Source organism: Crocodylus porosus, unplaced genomic scaffold (assembly GCF_001723895.1).
Source record: "Crocodylus porosus isolate Cpor-Errol unplaced genomic scaffold, CroPor_comp1, whole genome shotgun sequence".
Taxonomy (NCBI): Eukaryota; Metazoa; Chordata; order Crocodylia; family Crocodylidae; genus Crocodylus; species Crocodylus porosus.
This window is the reverse complement of record NW_017728920.1, coordinates 3,430,073-3,446,503: the sequence shown is the minus strand read 5'-3', so window position 1 is coordinate 3,446,503 and position 16,431 is coordinate 3,430,073. Positions and strand designations below refer to the sequence as shown.

Here is a 16,431-nt window from a genome sequence, read left to right as displayed (position 1 = left end):
TGCTGATAAAGTTGTGCCAGGGGACTTGCAATGACCTCGGCCAGTTCCTTTAGAACTCTAGGGTGGAGATCATCCGGGCCGGCTGACTTGAATACGTCCAACCCCTCCAGAAGCTCCCTAACTAAATCCTCTCTAAGCCGTGGCCCATGTGTGCCTCCCCCGGGGCCCGAGGGGATCTTCTACACTGATCCTGCAATTAAATTAAATCCTTTTCCTATGAATACATGCCGACCTGGGTCTCTTTTCTACTCAGTCTTTTTGTACCTCTATGAAACTCTCTGAGCTCTTTTTTGTGTCTCACGATCTATGAGTTTCAAGACCGGGTGTTAATGTCTCATCTTTTTGTTCTACTTCTGGGGAAATTCCACTGTCCCAAAATTCTCTCTAAAGATAGTCTTAGTTGGTCTGATTTCCTAAGCTTCAGACATCTGATAGATTCATAGATGCTAGGGTCAGAAGGGACATCAACAGATCGAGTCCAACCCTCTGCCTAGGCAGGAAAGAGTGCTGGGGTCAGATGACTCCTCAGATAACCCCAGCCAGATGCCCATCAAGGCTTCTCTTAAAGACCCCCAAGGTAGGGGACAGCACCACCTCCCTTGGAACCCCGTTCCAAATTTTGGCCACCCTTACCATGGCATTTTTTTTTCTGATATCAAGCCTAAATCTTCTGTCTGTTATTTTCTGACCATTGTTCCTTTTTACCCTAAGAGGCACCCTTGTGAACAGAGCATCTCTGATCCCTTGCTGTGCCCCCCAATGAATTTGTAGGCAGTCACAAGATAAGCCTTCTCTTGCAGAGGCTGAAGAGGTCCAGGTCCCTCAGTATCTCCACATAGGGCGCGTCCTATATGCCCTTAACCATATGAGAGGCCCTCCTCTGTATCCTCCTGAGTCTAACAACTTCCTTCTTGAAGTACAGAGCCCAAAACTGGATGCAGTACTCCAACTGTGGTCTGACCAATGCCACATAGAGGGGAAGTATCACCTCCTTGGATCTATTTGTCATGCATCTGTTGATGCATGATAAAGTGTGGTTAGCTTTGCTGAAGATTTCATCATACTGATGACTCATGTTCATCTTGGAGTCCACTAGGACTCTGAGATCCCTTTCTGCTTCTGTGCTGCTGAGAGGGTCACTTCCCAGTCAGTAGGTGGGCTGGATATTTTTGCACCCTAGGTGCAGTGCTCTGCACTTGTCCTTGTTGTACTGCATCCTATGTATACTGCCCACTTTTCTAACCTGTCCAGGTCTGCCTGCAATTGTTCCCTAACCTCTGGTGTGTTCACTTCACCTCACAATTTAGTATTGTCCACAAGCATGGACAGAGCACACTTTACACCCACATCCAAGTCACTGGTGAAGGTATTGAAGAGTACAGGTCCAAGGACCGAACTGTGTGACCCCACTACCCACATCCTTCCAGATCGATACCGACTCATCTACTACCACTCTCTGGGTACGACTACTAATCCCACTTGCCACCCACTGGACCATGTAAACATCTATGTCACAGCCTCTTAATTTATTTGTGAGAATGGGATGAGATACTGTACTGAAGGCCTTGCTAAAATCCAAGAAAATGACATCCACCTCTACTCCTGTGTCTAAGTGTTTTGTGACCCTGTCGTAAAACAAAACCAGATTGGTCAGGCATGATCTACCAGGTATGAACCCATGCTGGTTTTCCTGCTGCATTATTTTTCCTGCTGGACTCCCACAAATATGATCCTTCATAATCTTTTCAAAGACCTTTCCAAGGATGGATGTGAGACTGACTGACCTGTAATTACTCAGTTCCTCCTTCCTCCCCTTCTTGAAAATAGGGACCACATTGGCCCTTTTTCAGTCCTCTGGGACCTTACCAGAGCCCTCAAACTGCTGTGCCAGTGGTTCTGCTATGACATTGGCCACTTCCTTCAGTACTCTTGAATGCAGCTCATCTGGGCCTGCTAGACTCTCTCCATCTCCTGCCTCCCCATCCCCCATCATACTTAGTTTAAAGCCTGATGTAAAAGGGCAGTGAACTTGTAAGAAAAAAGAGACTCTTACCTTTTGTGGGGAGATGAAGCCTGTTGCGTCCCAGGAGGTCCCTTGCATGGAAGTGCGGATCATGTTCCAGGAAGCCAAAACCCACAGAATGGCACCAACTCCAGAGTTCCAGGTTGACTTCTCTGACACAGGTGACATGATGCCTATTGCGACCGCTGACCAAGAGGATCGACAAGAAGACCACCTGCACCCTTGTCTTCCTAAGCCTGGTCCCCAGGGCCCTGTAGTCACTCATGATATGGTCTGGACTACTCCTAGCCACATCATTTGTTCCCACATGGATGAGGACCATGGGATACTCGTTGGAGGCCTGGATGAGGTCAGGAATTCTCGCCATGATCCTGGCTCCGGGCAGGCAGCAGACCTTGCGCAGCATGGGATCCGGAAGACAGATGGGTCCCTCTGTTCCTCTCAGCAAGGTGTTGCCCACAGTGATGACGCAGCATTTCTTCTGCTGCTTACCTGGCCAACCTTCAGCACTCAATGATGATGGCAGACCCCTCCAGTGCACTTTCCCCTACTGAACACTCCTCCAGCGCAGCCAGGGCCTCATATTTGTTCCCCAACTGCACCAGGGCAGCTGTCTCTGCGGCAAGAGGTCTGGCCCCTGAGGTGACCATACTCCACACACCAGCATCTGCTTCAAAGCAGATCCCTTGCAGTTTGTCCGCCAAGCTTCTTGTCTTGCAGAGAATGAAAGTAGCCATCAATCTCTTCTTCAATTGCCCTGATCCTCTACAGCCTGCTCACCTCTGCCTGGAGTTCCCTCACCTACCCCTCCAGTGCCTCAATCCAGGCACATGTGGGACAGGCAAGGAAAACCCTGGCCCACACACTACCCCCAAGCCTCAGAGGTCCCATCAGGCAACCCCTGCAGACAAGAGGCCAGCATACTGAGGACTCATTCAAGGGGCCTGTCTGGGTGGAGGCCAAAGGAGCTCTGGGCTCGAGGAAGCAGCAGGACAGGGGCCCTGGCTGTGATCTGTCACCAGGACCATAGTAGCCCTGCCCCCCATCATTCACTTATCTGAAGTCTTTGTCAGAAGCTCCTGTGTATTCCTGCCCATGACTAGCCTGCAAACTGGCTGCAAACTGCTCCCCTGTTAGCAGTCCCTGTTCTCTGGGTTCCTGGTCACAGGGAGTCTCCTTTTATACCTTTCTGTGCCTGGATTGACTTAGGCCCTGGCAGCAATCACACAGTCAGCAGTCCCACAGCAATCAACAACCAGCAGTCACTTAGCACTCACTCCCAGCTTCTCAGAGCACACATCCACCAAACAGTCAGCTTAACCAAAGGTACAGGCAGCTGGATCACTTACCTTTCCTGGGCAGGGTCTAGTGCCTAGCCTGGCTTCCCTCCTTCTTCTTCCCTCCTCTTGCCTCCAACAACTGCCTGCAAACTGCTCCCCTGTTGGTGGTCCCTGTTTGCTGGCTCCCTGATCACAGGCTCATTTCATTTTCCTAAAATACTGGATGAGGAGTTGTCACGAATTAGTTACCACCCAGTCTTTGAGTGCTTGCCTCTGTGTGCATTCCTTTCTGGGTACACATATTCTCAACAATCCCAACACTGGAGATTTTGTCAGCACTGTTTGTCCTTCCTCTGTATACCCAGAGGTGTGGCAGGGCAGTAACGACAGATGTCTGGGGCAACATAGGTTGCTCAGTGCTGATTGTGACAATGGCACAAATAGCTGCCCCATCCCCATCAACTCTACCTCAATTAGGCTATATGCCTCTCCCAGATGTTCTTGTTCACCAAACTGAGTGTATATAGGATCACTACCAAAATCCCGAGCTAACTTAGTTGGATATTCATATTACAAATAGTTATATATTTTCTTCATGTTGTATAGATTTAGAAATATATACAATGTTTTGCAAGCATACAAGAAAAATTATTTTCCTTTGTCTCCCCTTTTGCCTTATTCACCCTAGTTTTATTATTCATTTAAATAGTATTATGCCTAAATCCTCAGGATGTAAGAAGCATGTGGCCTTCCAGAGATCTTTTCTTTTGAATGATGACCACAACATTTTTCTTCCTTAGGGAAATCTCAGATCATCCCCATAATGTGTAATATTATGGTTCCTTTTCTAAGAAAGCCCCCAAATCTTGACCCTGCAGACCCACAGCAAGTCCAAGAGTGTTCTCTCACCTTCAGCTGCCTAGCTTCCTCCTTTCACAACTCTTTTTTCCAAATCATCTCAGAAGAATGCTGGGGAGGGAGGGGACAGAGAAAAGAAAAGCAGACTAGAAAGGAGAAGAATGATGGCATACTTTGTCTGTAGTGTTCTGCTCAACATTTGTAAGCATGAAGGTCTGCAGAAGAGTTGATCAGAGGTGTCAGAGAGACTAGTACTCCTGGATAGTCTGACCAAGCAGTCAGAACTGTGACTAACTGGCAGTGAAAACCAGGAGGACACCTTGCTTGGAAGGCTTTGACTGTGGCCGGGCAGTAGGGGGCACTCCTGTGTTGAGCCGCCCACCTCCCTGCGCCCGCCCACCTTCCAAGCTCCGAATGCCTCTCTAGGGGTGCCTTACGTCCAGCCTACCCCCTTCCCGAAGTGCACACACTAGCCTGGGTGTAACATAACTGCCACCACTCCGAGAAGGGACTGTCTCAGCCCAGTGTCCTCAGGGAAACAAAGGCCTAAAGTCCTATGGGTACTCGACCCAGTACAGGCACTTGGGGCACTTCCCCAAGTTGGGGGCCAAAAATGAAAGTCTCCCTTAGTCCGCAGACCTAAGGGGTCTCTTGGGCATAATTTAGACCCACCCCTCAATAAGTCTCCCACACCGGTCACAAAGGAGAACTTTATTAATTACAGGGGTAGGGTGAAAATAGGGTAAAAGATTGAGCAATATCATAGAAATCCTAAAGAGCAAACAGTCTGGCTGAGGTAGCCTTTTGATCACACATCTGAGTTTCTGCCACCTAGATATCTAATCAGATCCTGAGTAGTTTACTCACAAGCATCTTCCAAAGTCAGGTGAAGTTTCCCTCTGGAGACAGGCCATTTCTAGCTCGTGAGTTTTGGGGGAGAGAACCAGTTTCAGATGGTAAAGCTCCTCTGAGTCCCCCTCATGGCTGTTGCCCCTTCCTCCTGGGCAGTCTTAATTTATATAGCCCCTGTGACCTCATTCTCCTGGTCCAGTGGAGGCCAGCTCCAGTTGGCTGTCGACCAACCAATTTGAAATATATCACTAGTTGCCAGGAAGACTCCAGCCCACCAAGTAGATGCCCCTCACCCAGGTAGCTGATACCAGTCACATAGGCAGAGGGAGCAGGTTTCCCCCCTCCCTCAGGAATGTAGCCAGCTCAGGTTACCTAAAGAGATAGGGTAAGAGTGGGCCTCCTCTGCTGGGCCCATCCTAATCAGATGTTCACAGCACAGAGATTTTGGGGAGAAACCAAGGTGGCTTTCTGCCACATTGACCCCCTACTTTGAGGAAAGTGCATCAATATGCCTATCAGCTGCTAGAGTTTCATCATAAAATCATCTGTGTTGTTTTGAATTTACATGCATGGAAGCTGCTGGTGTTCTTTCTGTTTTGATAATTACTGGGGTTCACTGTGGCAGACTAGAGCTAGTCTAGCCACACGGACAACTTCATTTCACTCCCTTTATCTCAGGTTCTAATTTATCTTTCAAGTAGGCATGATCCAGGCTATAAATTCTTATCTGCAGCAATTTGCTTTAAAGCACAAGCTTTTTTTTCACCTGAAAGCTTACTTTGGGCCAGGGCAAGGTAGAAGTCTGTGTGTGTGTGCGGGTACTGGTTTGCATTTGTGATGCTGGCAGTGGTTGGTGGAGTGGAATATTTTTACTTGTAGTAATCCTTGAGGAATATTTTAAAAATGAACAGTTACTTGCTGCATGGAAAACTAACCTTTTGAATTTGGTGCACCTGAATGAGGGGGAAGTGATGCATGTGTATGCACATGCTCAGCACTGGGCTTGGTGGGGCATACCCTAGGGAACTGATGTTTCTGCATGTAAGGTTTGGTTGCCGGCCTCTTTGCAAAATGATGGAAGGGTAGAACGAAGGTGCTCACATTTGGCCATGATAGCACTCCCAAGACATAGTGAAATAAATTAATACAGCTAATCATGTGTTGTCATTAAAGAAATAAAAACAAAAACAAGCACACTTACCATTACCCTCATTGTCTAATATGTCTTTGTTTTTGATGGGGCTATTGTTGGAGGTTGAGTGCTGGCTAGTGTAAGCTGAGAGGCCCTCAGTATACATCTTGGTTTTCTGGAATGAATAACTGGGCTCCTGGCTGATGAAGAGGTCCCAGTTCTCTATGACTATTTCATCCTTGGTACCAGTGACCAGGGCCTCATTCAGGTCAGTCACTGTAACTTTTCATAGTTTCATAGTAGCTAGGGTCAGGATGGACCTGAACAGATCATCTAGCCTGACCCCCTGCCACACACAGGAATGAATTCTGGGTTCACAAGACCCCAGCCAAGTGCTCATCAAACCTTTCTGAATTTACCCAAGGTAGGGGTGAGGACCACTTCCCTAGGAAGTTGGTTCCAGATTCTGGCCACCCTAACTGTAAAATATTGCTTCCTGATCTCTAACCGAAACCTATTCTTCATCAGCTTATTAACATTGTTCCTCATCACCCCAGGTGCTGCTGGGGAGAATAGGGCTCTTCCTAAGCCTCCTTGTTGATGCTGAACAGGTTCAAGTCCCTCAGTCTCTCCCCATAGGGCCTGTCCTGCTCACCAAACAGGTGGCCCTCCTCTTAACTCCCTCCTGGCTGGCCGCGTCCTTTTTAAAGTGTGGCGCCCAGTACTGGACACAGTACTTCAACTGCAGCCTGACCAATGTTGCACAGAGGGGGAGTATCACCTATCTGGACCGGCTTTTGATGCATCTTTGGATGCATGACAAGGTATGGCTGGCCTTGCTGGCTGCGGTCTGGCATAGGCGTCTCGTGTTTATCTTGGAGTCAATAATGACTCCAAGATCCCTTTCTGCCTCTGTGCTTTCAAGACGGGAGCTCCTCAGCCTGTATGTATGCTGTGGATTCTTTTAAGAAAGGCAACTTGATTCTGAATATAGGTGAACTCCCAAGATCTTGATTCCAGACAAGTCTGAGTAGAAAAAGTTAAAAATGGGTCATGCAGCAGAATTTAAAGTCTGGTATAACATCTGGATTTTTATAGATTTTTTTTTCATAGAAATTAAGGCTAGAAGGGACCTTGGAAGATCATCGAGTCCAGCCCCTTGCCCAAAGGGCAGGAAGTCAGCTGGGGTCATAGGATCCCAGCAAGATAAGCATCCAATTTGCTCTTGGAGGTGTTCAATGTAGGTGCTTGAACCACCTCCGATGGCAGGCTATTCCAGACCTTGGGGGCTCGGACAGTAAAGAAATTCTACCTTATGTCTAGCTTGGAACAGTCTTGCAGTAGTTTATAACCATTCAACCTTGTCATCCCTTGGGGCACTCTGGTGAACAAATGTTCCCCCAGGTCCTGGTGGTCACACCTGATAAACTTATAGGTGGCCATCAGATCACCCCTGAGCCTGTGCTTTTCCAGGCTAAAGAGCCACATGGCTCTCAGCCTGTCATCGTAAGGTCTGTCTTCCTGACCTCTGATCATGCTTGTGGATCTTCTCTGGACTCTCTCAAGCTTCTCCACATACTTTTTGAATTGCGGAGCCCAGAACTGGATGCAGTACTCCAGCTGTGGCCTCACCAAGGCCAAGTACAAGGGGAGAATGACGTCCCGGGATTTGCTTGAGAAGCATCTATGGATGCAAGCCAGCGTTTTGGTCACTTTACTAGCCACAGCATCACATTGCAGGCTCATGTTCATCTTGTGGTCAATGATGACCCCCAAGTCACTTTCTTCCTTAGCGCTAGCCAGCATAGCAATGCCAAGCCTATAAGGATGCTGCAGGTTTTTCCTTCCAAGGCGGAGAACCTTGCATTTTTCAGTGTTAAACACCATCAGGTTCTCGTCCACCCATCTGTTGATCCTGTCCAGGTCAGCCTGGATCACCCACCTTCTGCTGTGCATGCTTTGCCTCAAAGTTTGGTGTCATCAATGAATTTGGCCAGTCCACTTCTGACTCCAATGTCCACATCATTAATGAAGATGTTGACCAATATGGGTCCAAAGACAGAGCCTTGGGGGGACACCACTGGTTACAGGACATCATGACAATTGACTTCTGTTAATTACCACCCTCTGGGTCCGACCACAGAGCCAGTTCTCCAGCTAGCAGATCATGGTGGACCCAAGGCCACAAGCGGCCTGTTTTCCAAGAGGTGATCATGGAATACCAGATCAAAGGCTTTTTGAATTCAAGATATATGACATCAATCTCTTCTCCCTTGTCCAGATGATAGATCACCTGATCATAGAAGGTAATGAGGTTGGTCAAGCAAGACCTACCAGCAACAAACCCATGCTAGCTATCACTCAGGATGCTGGTATCTGACATAAATAAACTTTTCAAAGACCTTCCCCAGGATAGAAGTCAGGCTGATGGGCCTATAGTTAGCTGGATCCACTTTCTTCCCTTTCTTGAAGATCGGCACCACATTGGCTGTCTTCCAGTCTTTGGGCACTACACCAGGGTGCCAGGAGTTTTCAAAGATCCATGCCAGAGGCTGGGCTATAATGCAAGCCAGCTTCTTGAGTACCCTGGGGTTTAGATTGTCAGGCCCACTGGCTTTAAGGTATCCAGCCTCTCAGGGCGTTCCTTCATGAGGTCAGTATTAATGGGGGGCAGGGGATCTCCCTCACCTGGACCTCCCTTTCCTGTGGTGGGCATGGGCATCCCATGGGACTGATGAAAGACCCATTTAATAGGTTGTCTTTTTCCTGGGCGTCAGTTGTCAGCTGTCTGATCTGGTTCAGGAGGGGTCTAGTGTTGCCCTTGCTTTTCTTCCAGCTCCCCACATAGCTGAAAAAGGACTTTTTATTGTCCTTGACGCTCGAAGCTAGTTGGAGTTCAGTTGCAGCCTTGGCTTTCCTGGTTTGCTCCTGCAGGACCGGACCAGTGCAGAATATTCCTCCTTGGAAGTGAATCCCATCATCCATCCTTTGTAGGCATTTCTTTTTAGCCTCAGGAGGTCTGCTAGATCCCTGGAGAGCCAGGGGGGCTGTTGTGCCCTCTTGCTGCCTTTCCTCCAAGTTGGAATAGAATTATCTTATGCATTGAGGATCGCTTCCTTGAGGAGCAGGCACTCTTCCTGAACTCCTCTACCCCTGGGGTCATGGTCCCTTAGGCCTCACTGACAAGCCTCCTGGGCTGTAAGTGACACCAGACCAGGAGAGGTCAGGAAATTAGCTGGAGCAACCTGTTCTAAAACAGCTTAAAGCAGTGTGAGAAGGTTGAAGGCAAACCAACTGAATCAAGAAGGGACCACAAGCAAAATAAAACTATACTGTGATATTTGAATGTGACAGTTTTGCTCAGATTATCCTAGGGGTAATTCTTCTGCTGTTCAGTCAGGGTTAACTTGTTTTCAGGGGTCATGTCATGTTTGTTGCTTTTTTAGATCAGAACTATCTAACTTTGTTTAGCATAAGATGTCTATGTGCCCATGGCTTTAGGAACAGGTTTTTTAAAGACAATAGGTATAGATTTACATGCAAAAAAAAAAAAAAAGTGAAGGTCCTTTTAAAAGTAAAAAAAGTCTCACAGTTATAAGGCTTTGGACCAGAAACCAGCAGGGTTAGGGATGGCCCTCCCAGGAAAGTATTTAAAGAAAATAAATATACAAAATATACAGAAAAGTATCCTATCACAAAAGGGCAAAAAGATCCAACAAACAACATTCTCTCCACAGCACTATAAAAACCCATATACAGCACAGTCATTGCTACCTTTCAAATACAGCCAATATTTAACATTCATGAAGCCCCATGAACATATTTTGTAACATAACTTAAGGAAACATTTGGTAGTTAAAGAAGCATTTACTTGGTGGTTAAATAAAGAAGTACCCAGCAGTCTCATCTTATAGGATATGACTAAAAGAATCTTACTCAGACTCTGAATATGCTTATACTTTCCCATAATCTCCAATAGAGGTACAATCTGAGAGAGTATATTGAAAATAAAAGATGGATGTTGTTACTTTCTTCCTGATTTTTTAAAAATTATTTCCTTTTGATGTATTTGTACAGAAAGAGACAAATATAATGATTATTCCTTTCATGAGGATCTGATATTCTGATAGAATGGCATGATCAGTTTATGAAAAAAGTTTTTAAGGACATAAAGGGATACCATAAAGATGAGGGAGAATGCCTGTTCACTGTAGTTGCAGTGAGCAGGACATGGATCAATGGATGGAAGTTGAAGCAAAGTACATTTAGAATGGATACCAGGAAAAAAACTCCTTCACTGTTGGAACAGTGAGGCAGTGGAATAGATTCCCTAGGGAAGTGGTGAGCTCCCAACCATTACAGGTGTTCAAGAAGAAGTTAGAGTAGTATTGGTCATATTGTGTGTATTGCTCATGTTTCTTGGTTGTTCTGGTTGTTGCTTGGAGCCAGGAAGGAGTTTTTTTCTTCTCCTGTTGCTGCATGTTATGGCCATATCCAGATGAGCAGGGGCATATACTTTCAGTGCACAAAGTAGTGGTACAAATTTGTGCCACTGCTTCGTGCCTTAGCACACACCCAATGCACATGTGCTATGTTGCAGGACACATTGTCCCAATGTGGACAAACTGCCCTTGCCTGGCTCCACCTGTCTTCTGGCATGTTGGCGCAGCCAGGGAATAATTGGAGCAGTAGAGATGCTGTAGCCAGCAGCCAGAGCATCTCACTGGAGGGCCAAGCCTCTCTTTGTCTTGGCATATGCTATTGTAGTATGCTCTGTGCTCCTGGCTCCTTTTTTTTGCTACCGAGATTTCCCCATAGCAAAGTTTGCCCCTGCACTGCAAATTTGCAATGTGGGATATATTTGATGTTCACCACATGCTGTTTGTGATGCCACAAACTGCATGCTGCTGCTCATCTGGACACTGCCTTGGTGTTTTTTCCCCCCCAACTTCCTCAGAAACATTGCATATTGGCTGTAGTCAAGACTGCGGATTTTGACAGCAATGTGCCAGTACTCCTGCTACGACTAAAACCTGTAGGTTTATGGCTGGGGGTCTTGCCCTTCTGCTCAGGGTCAGACTGATCACCACAAGTGGGGTTAGGAAGGAATTTTACTTCATGGCCAGACTGGTATGGAGTGTGGAGCTTTTTGCCTTCCTCTGTACAGGGGTACCTGACTCGTTTTCTTGGAGCTCTCATGCATATTTTTTTAACCCTTGCAGCAGGACATTTGCCACCATTGTCGCTCTGCTTCATCTGTGATTGTGTGGAAGGTTTGCCTATGTATTTATAGAGTCTACAAGGATTTGCTTTGGTATGATTTGGAAAGGGAAAATGTTGGAGTAGATGACTTCTAGAAGTCCCTTCCAGCCCTCCTTTTCCATCATTAGATGGCTGTGTCCAGTTGAGTACAGACATGCAGTACATGGTGCCACAGAACCTGGGAGATCTTGAGGCATGGGGGTTTTTCTTGACCCTGGGAGATCCTGGGGTAAAAAAAAAAGACCTATGCCAAAAAAAAACTGGGGCTACACATGAGGCAGCAGCACATGCCACCCAAAACCAGAGCCTGGCCAGTCAGAGCCACATTTCAGTTGCCACTAGGCTCTCTGCTGCAGAAGCACCACAGCTGCACTTCTTTGACGTCCCCAGGTAAGGCTGCTGGGGCCAGAACAGTTGCTGGCCCCAGCTTCCCCTACCCTACCTGGGGTAACCTGCTGCATGCTGGAGCATGTTTGGCATAGATGTTCCTTTTGGAAGTACTTAAATTATGGTACAGTAACAGCCCATACTGTGCTGTGCTAGCTGCACAGTTATTTTTAGCCCCTACATCATCATAGCCACAAGCACTTTTGAGGGAGCACATTGCTACAGTGATGTAGTTGAGGCATCAGTTTGGGCCTGCCAGTGCTAAATCACTGCAGCATGTTACTACGGTGATGTAGCATCACATGTAGATGTGCCCACTGTATGTGTGTGTGTGTGCATGTGCACATGTGTATACTTTCTTAGAAATTATGATAGAATGTACATATATCTTTTTTGAAATTTTATAATCCTTCCTGACTTCCTGTTGTACATGGAATAGTATTGCATACACAGTTCAAATCTGGAATGCTATTTGTATGTTTGGAAATAGTTTTAAAACATGTCAAAACAGTTTAGCGTAAGTTTCAGAAGGGAAGAAAAGCTGGAGTCTTACATCAAGTAGAGCATTATGTGCTGCCTCTAAGATAGCTTAAAGCTTGTCTGAATAGCAGCAGAGCAAAAAGAACACAATCTAAAAATAGCAATTGTTTTATTTACAGAAAGCCACTTTCTTGAGGATGTGAACAAGTGTATCATTGCACTGAGAGACCAAGATGCAGATAATTTAGACCGTGCAGCTGGTGCCATCCGAGGGCGTGCTGCAAGGGTGGTACACGTTGTTTCTAGTGAGATGGACAATTATGAGCCTGGGGCTTACACTGAAGGAGTGATGAGAAATGTTCAGTATCTGACAAAGACTGGTAAGTTTAATTTGTAGAGCAAGTTCTTCATTACTATTATGTTGCATTCTGTGTGCAGTCCTGATTTACAAGACAATAACTCCATGATCTAAAAAAGAAACTCTGCCACATTGTTTGCCTTGTTTCTGTTATCGCTTGACTATAAACACAGTCTCTGATCAAGATTATAGCGCAGTCCAAAAATGAATATTTTTAAAGGTATTTTTAGCCCTCCAGAAGTCCTCTTCAGCATTGCTTAAATAAATTTAAGCAGCAGCATCCAGCAAGCTTTTAACTGGTAAAGGAAGAATTTTCAGCAGTGGGTTGCCAGCTTCATCATATTCTCTAATATATTCATTGCAAAGCTGTTGATATCCTAAACCTTTAACAATGTATATGCAGTACAAATGAAGCCCTTAGTAACAGGTATATTTTTAGGTTTCATTGTAGCATGAGCTGTTAGGTATAGGACAGCTGGCTAGACTTTGGCTGGGTTGATTTTAGTTGGGGATGGCCCTGTTCTGAGCAGGGGGTTGGACTAGATGACCCCCTGAGGTCCCTTTCAACGCTAATTTTCTATGATTCTATGATAGGACAAAATCTTGAGCACTTGTAACACTTAGCCACGTTACCTTTTAAAAGAAAGAACAAAGTGAAATAACAGAAGGTATAGGAGCTATAGGAAAATACGGTCATTTATTCTTTTGTACCAGCTTAACCTTTCTTCTTTGCAGTCACATAATGTTTAAACACATTGAGAATTATTATTGATTTCTCTTCCAATGCACTTGGTGGGAGTAATGTGTACAGACACTAAATCAGTATACCTTGAGAAGGCAAGAGGAAATGCAACCTTTATTGTTGGATAATTTGATTGTGCCAAGGAACCTTGGATGCAGTATATTGGTTTGATTTATAAATAATATATTGAACATCAGAATTCAGTATTCTTAAATTATTCAATTAGTGTGAGAAAAAATATATACATTGTTCATTGTTTTCTTTATTTGTATGTTCTGAGGTGAACAAGCATAAACTCCTCACAATTAATTTTTTGCATTTGTAGTAAAAGGGAATTGCAGCTGCTCTGAATCTCTCTAAATTTGGCCCAATAAACACTGTTAGTGCTGGGCCATTCAAGTAGCAACCAGTCAGTAACAAAGTGGGGTTTTGCTAAGGAAGATATTTGTATTTATGCAGCCATTGGCTTCCAGTTTACTTTGTGTAAATAACCCCAGGCAGTGGAGTCGTCTCTCTGCATCTTCTGTGTCTCGTGAAAATGAAGCATGTTATTGAAGGCAAATCAGTGTGAGGCCAATCTCTCCCTTGTTAATAATATTGAATAAAGCTATGAATAATCAGACCCAAGGCTAAGGTGAACAGCACTATTTATTAATATATGCTAACACCGCAGACTCAGAAAACAAATAAGCAGGGACGCTATTTACTGTGTTAGTCAAGAAAGCATGTTCATATGTAGGAAGGTATATAAATTATTATTATAAGAGTACGTATGCTCTTTCCCAGTACAATAAATAGGTTCATTTGAATCCACAGATCTCACTTAATGTCTCTAAGTACAACCAGAAGCAGCCTCATAAAATTCCAGCAATCTTTTTTTGTCTCTCAGCTTTGCTCCAGTGGTTGGAAATCTATGAAAACATTCCTTTTGTGTCTTAGGGAGAATTTACCAATGTTAGAGTCCATCTCCAGTGAGAGGCTATGCAGGATTCTATATATTCTGTCCAACTACCGTCCTTTTTTGAGTTGGTGGGAGCATGCTCTATCAGAACAAAATACAAAACTCAACCACCTTCTGCTGACAGTAACAAAAATGTGAAATATGTTTGGAAACTTAATTTAACTGCTTCTTATGTAATGCGGAATATTCCAAGGCACACAGGATTAACCCACAGCAAGTATCAATCTCATTTCACAGTCACTCTGTAAGCAGTGCAGATGAATACATCCTTATAGAGAGGTATCCTTCTGTTTAAAAGCTAGAATTCCTATTCACTTGAATATTTTTTTAGTAAAGGGATGTACAAAATTGAATGAGGGCCTCTCTCTCGTAGTTGCATATGTCCAGGAAGGGAATGGGTTTATGTACAATGATATGGAGCTTTTATGTATAGAGAACTTCAGTCCTTGTTTTCTGCAATTTTAACTTTCTTTGAATGAATTGTGATGAATCTAGTTTAAAATCTGTAATTTGAACATATTCTGTTGTTGGGGACCATTTAGCAAGACAAGAGCCAGAGAAATTTGGGTCCATCTTCAGTGCAGGACACATGGGTGAAAATCTGTTGCACCCCTGTGAGCCCAGGACCCTCCGGATGACCCTGACTTGATCCCTCAGTGCAGAGCTGGGAGATAGGCAGGGCCCATGGTTGGTGGCCATTAGGTTGTGGAGATAGCTGAGTAGAACCAAGGATGGTCAGCTCCCTGTCACCCAGCTCTGACTTAGCCCAGTCCTCTAGGGAGTTGTGTGAACAGAACATGCAAATAGGCAAACTCCCATGAGTTTGCATGGGAGTTCATGCTGGAAGGCATGCAAAAGGGTGGCCTATTGGGCATTCTCAGTACTGAGTTGCCCCCTGGCTGCCCCATGCATGGGACAGCGCATCCTGGGCAACCAAAGCTCCTCCCCTGCCATGCTGAGGTAAATCCTCCAGCACTCCAGTGCTGGACACCAGGTTAAGGGGACAAGGGCTCAACCCTCCCTTCCTCCACGGGGGGACCTGGGACCCTGGGAATTCCCCTGGCCACTTGGGAAACTAGGGAATCCCCCTACAGACAGCTGCTTGAGCCTGCCTGCCTAACCCCTAACACCCATCTGGTCTCCTAATCATATAAACACCCAGGCAGCCATGCGACCAGGGTTGTCTTGCATTATGGTGATGGGCATGTGATGCACCCCTAGATTTCCCTCCCCGCTCCTGGGTGCCTTGGAGGTCTCCACCCAGACAGAGCCTATGGTCCTGGCCTTCACACAGATGGAGCCCTTGACTCCAGGCTGTGGGGACTGGCTGGCATGTCAGCTGGATGCTGGGATCAGGGGCATGGGTACTCCTCCTTGTGGGATGTAATCCCTGGTGGAGACTCTGGAGGGCCGGGTAAGGGTGCTACAAGAGGAAGTGGACAGGCTGCATACCATCAGGGAACATATGGGAAAGACTGATGCTTACTGCTGGGCCCTGCACCTGGAAAAGAACACCACAGAGACCAAGCTGATAAGTGGGCCTGAACAACTGGTAGTTGTTGGAAACTGGTCATGTCACGACTGAAGTCATGACATGCATCAGTTGTCCCACCAATAACACTTCACAATAGATATGAAGCCCTCTCACCATTGACAAATGATGCACCCGTGTGGGATCAACCAACTCCAGAAAGGAAACAACGTGGAGGGATAGTAGTGGGAGACTCTCTGCTGCAGGGCACAGAGGGAGCCATCTGTTGGCCAGGCCTTTTTGCTTGAGAGGTCTGCTGCCTTCCAGGAGCCAAGATTTGTGATGTTATAGCAAGTATCCCTAAACTGGTCCACCCTACTGATGAAAATCCCCATGCTCCTTGTCCATGTGGGTACCAACAATACAGCAACTCTGTATTTCACAAGCTCAAGAGGCTTGTCGGTCAGGCCCTTAGGGACCATGACCCCAGGGAAATGGGAGTTCAAGAAGAGTGGTTGCTTCTCAAGGAAACGATCCTCAATGCACAAGCTAAATCTATTCCAACACAGAGGAAAGGCAGCAAGAAGGCACAGCAGCCCTCCTGGCTCTCCAGGGACCTAGCGGA

The 16,431-nt window shown here is 45.9% G+C and overlaps 1 protein-coding gene across 1 annotated transcript in view; it reads left to right on the top strand.

Annotated features, from left to right (window-relative positions):
* LOC109312445 (catenin alpha-3-like) overlaps positions 1-12,905 on the top strand; it is an 87,335-nt gene extending 74,430 nt beyond the window's left edge. Inside the window, exon 2 of the mRNA XM_019538476.1 lies at positions 12,454-12,905. Within this exon, the coding sequence (XP_019394021.1) occupies positions 12,454-12,671 (218 nt within the window). The 3' untranslated portion in view covers positions 12,672-12,905. The remainder of the gene's footprint in view (positions 1-12,453) is intronic.
* Positions 12,906-16,431: the final 3,526 nt, after the last annotated feature.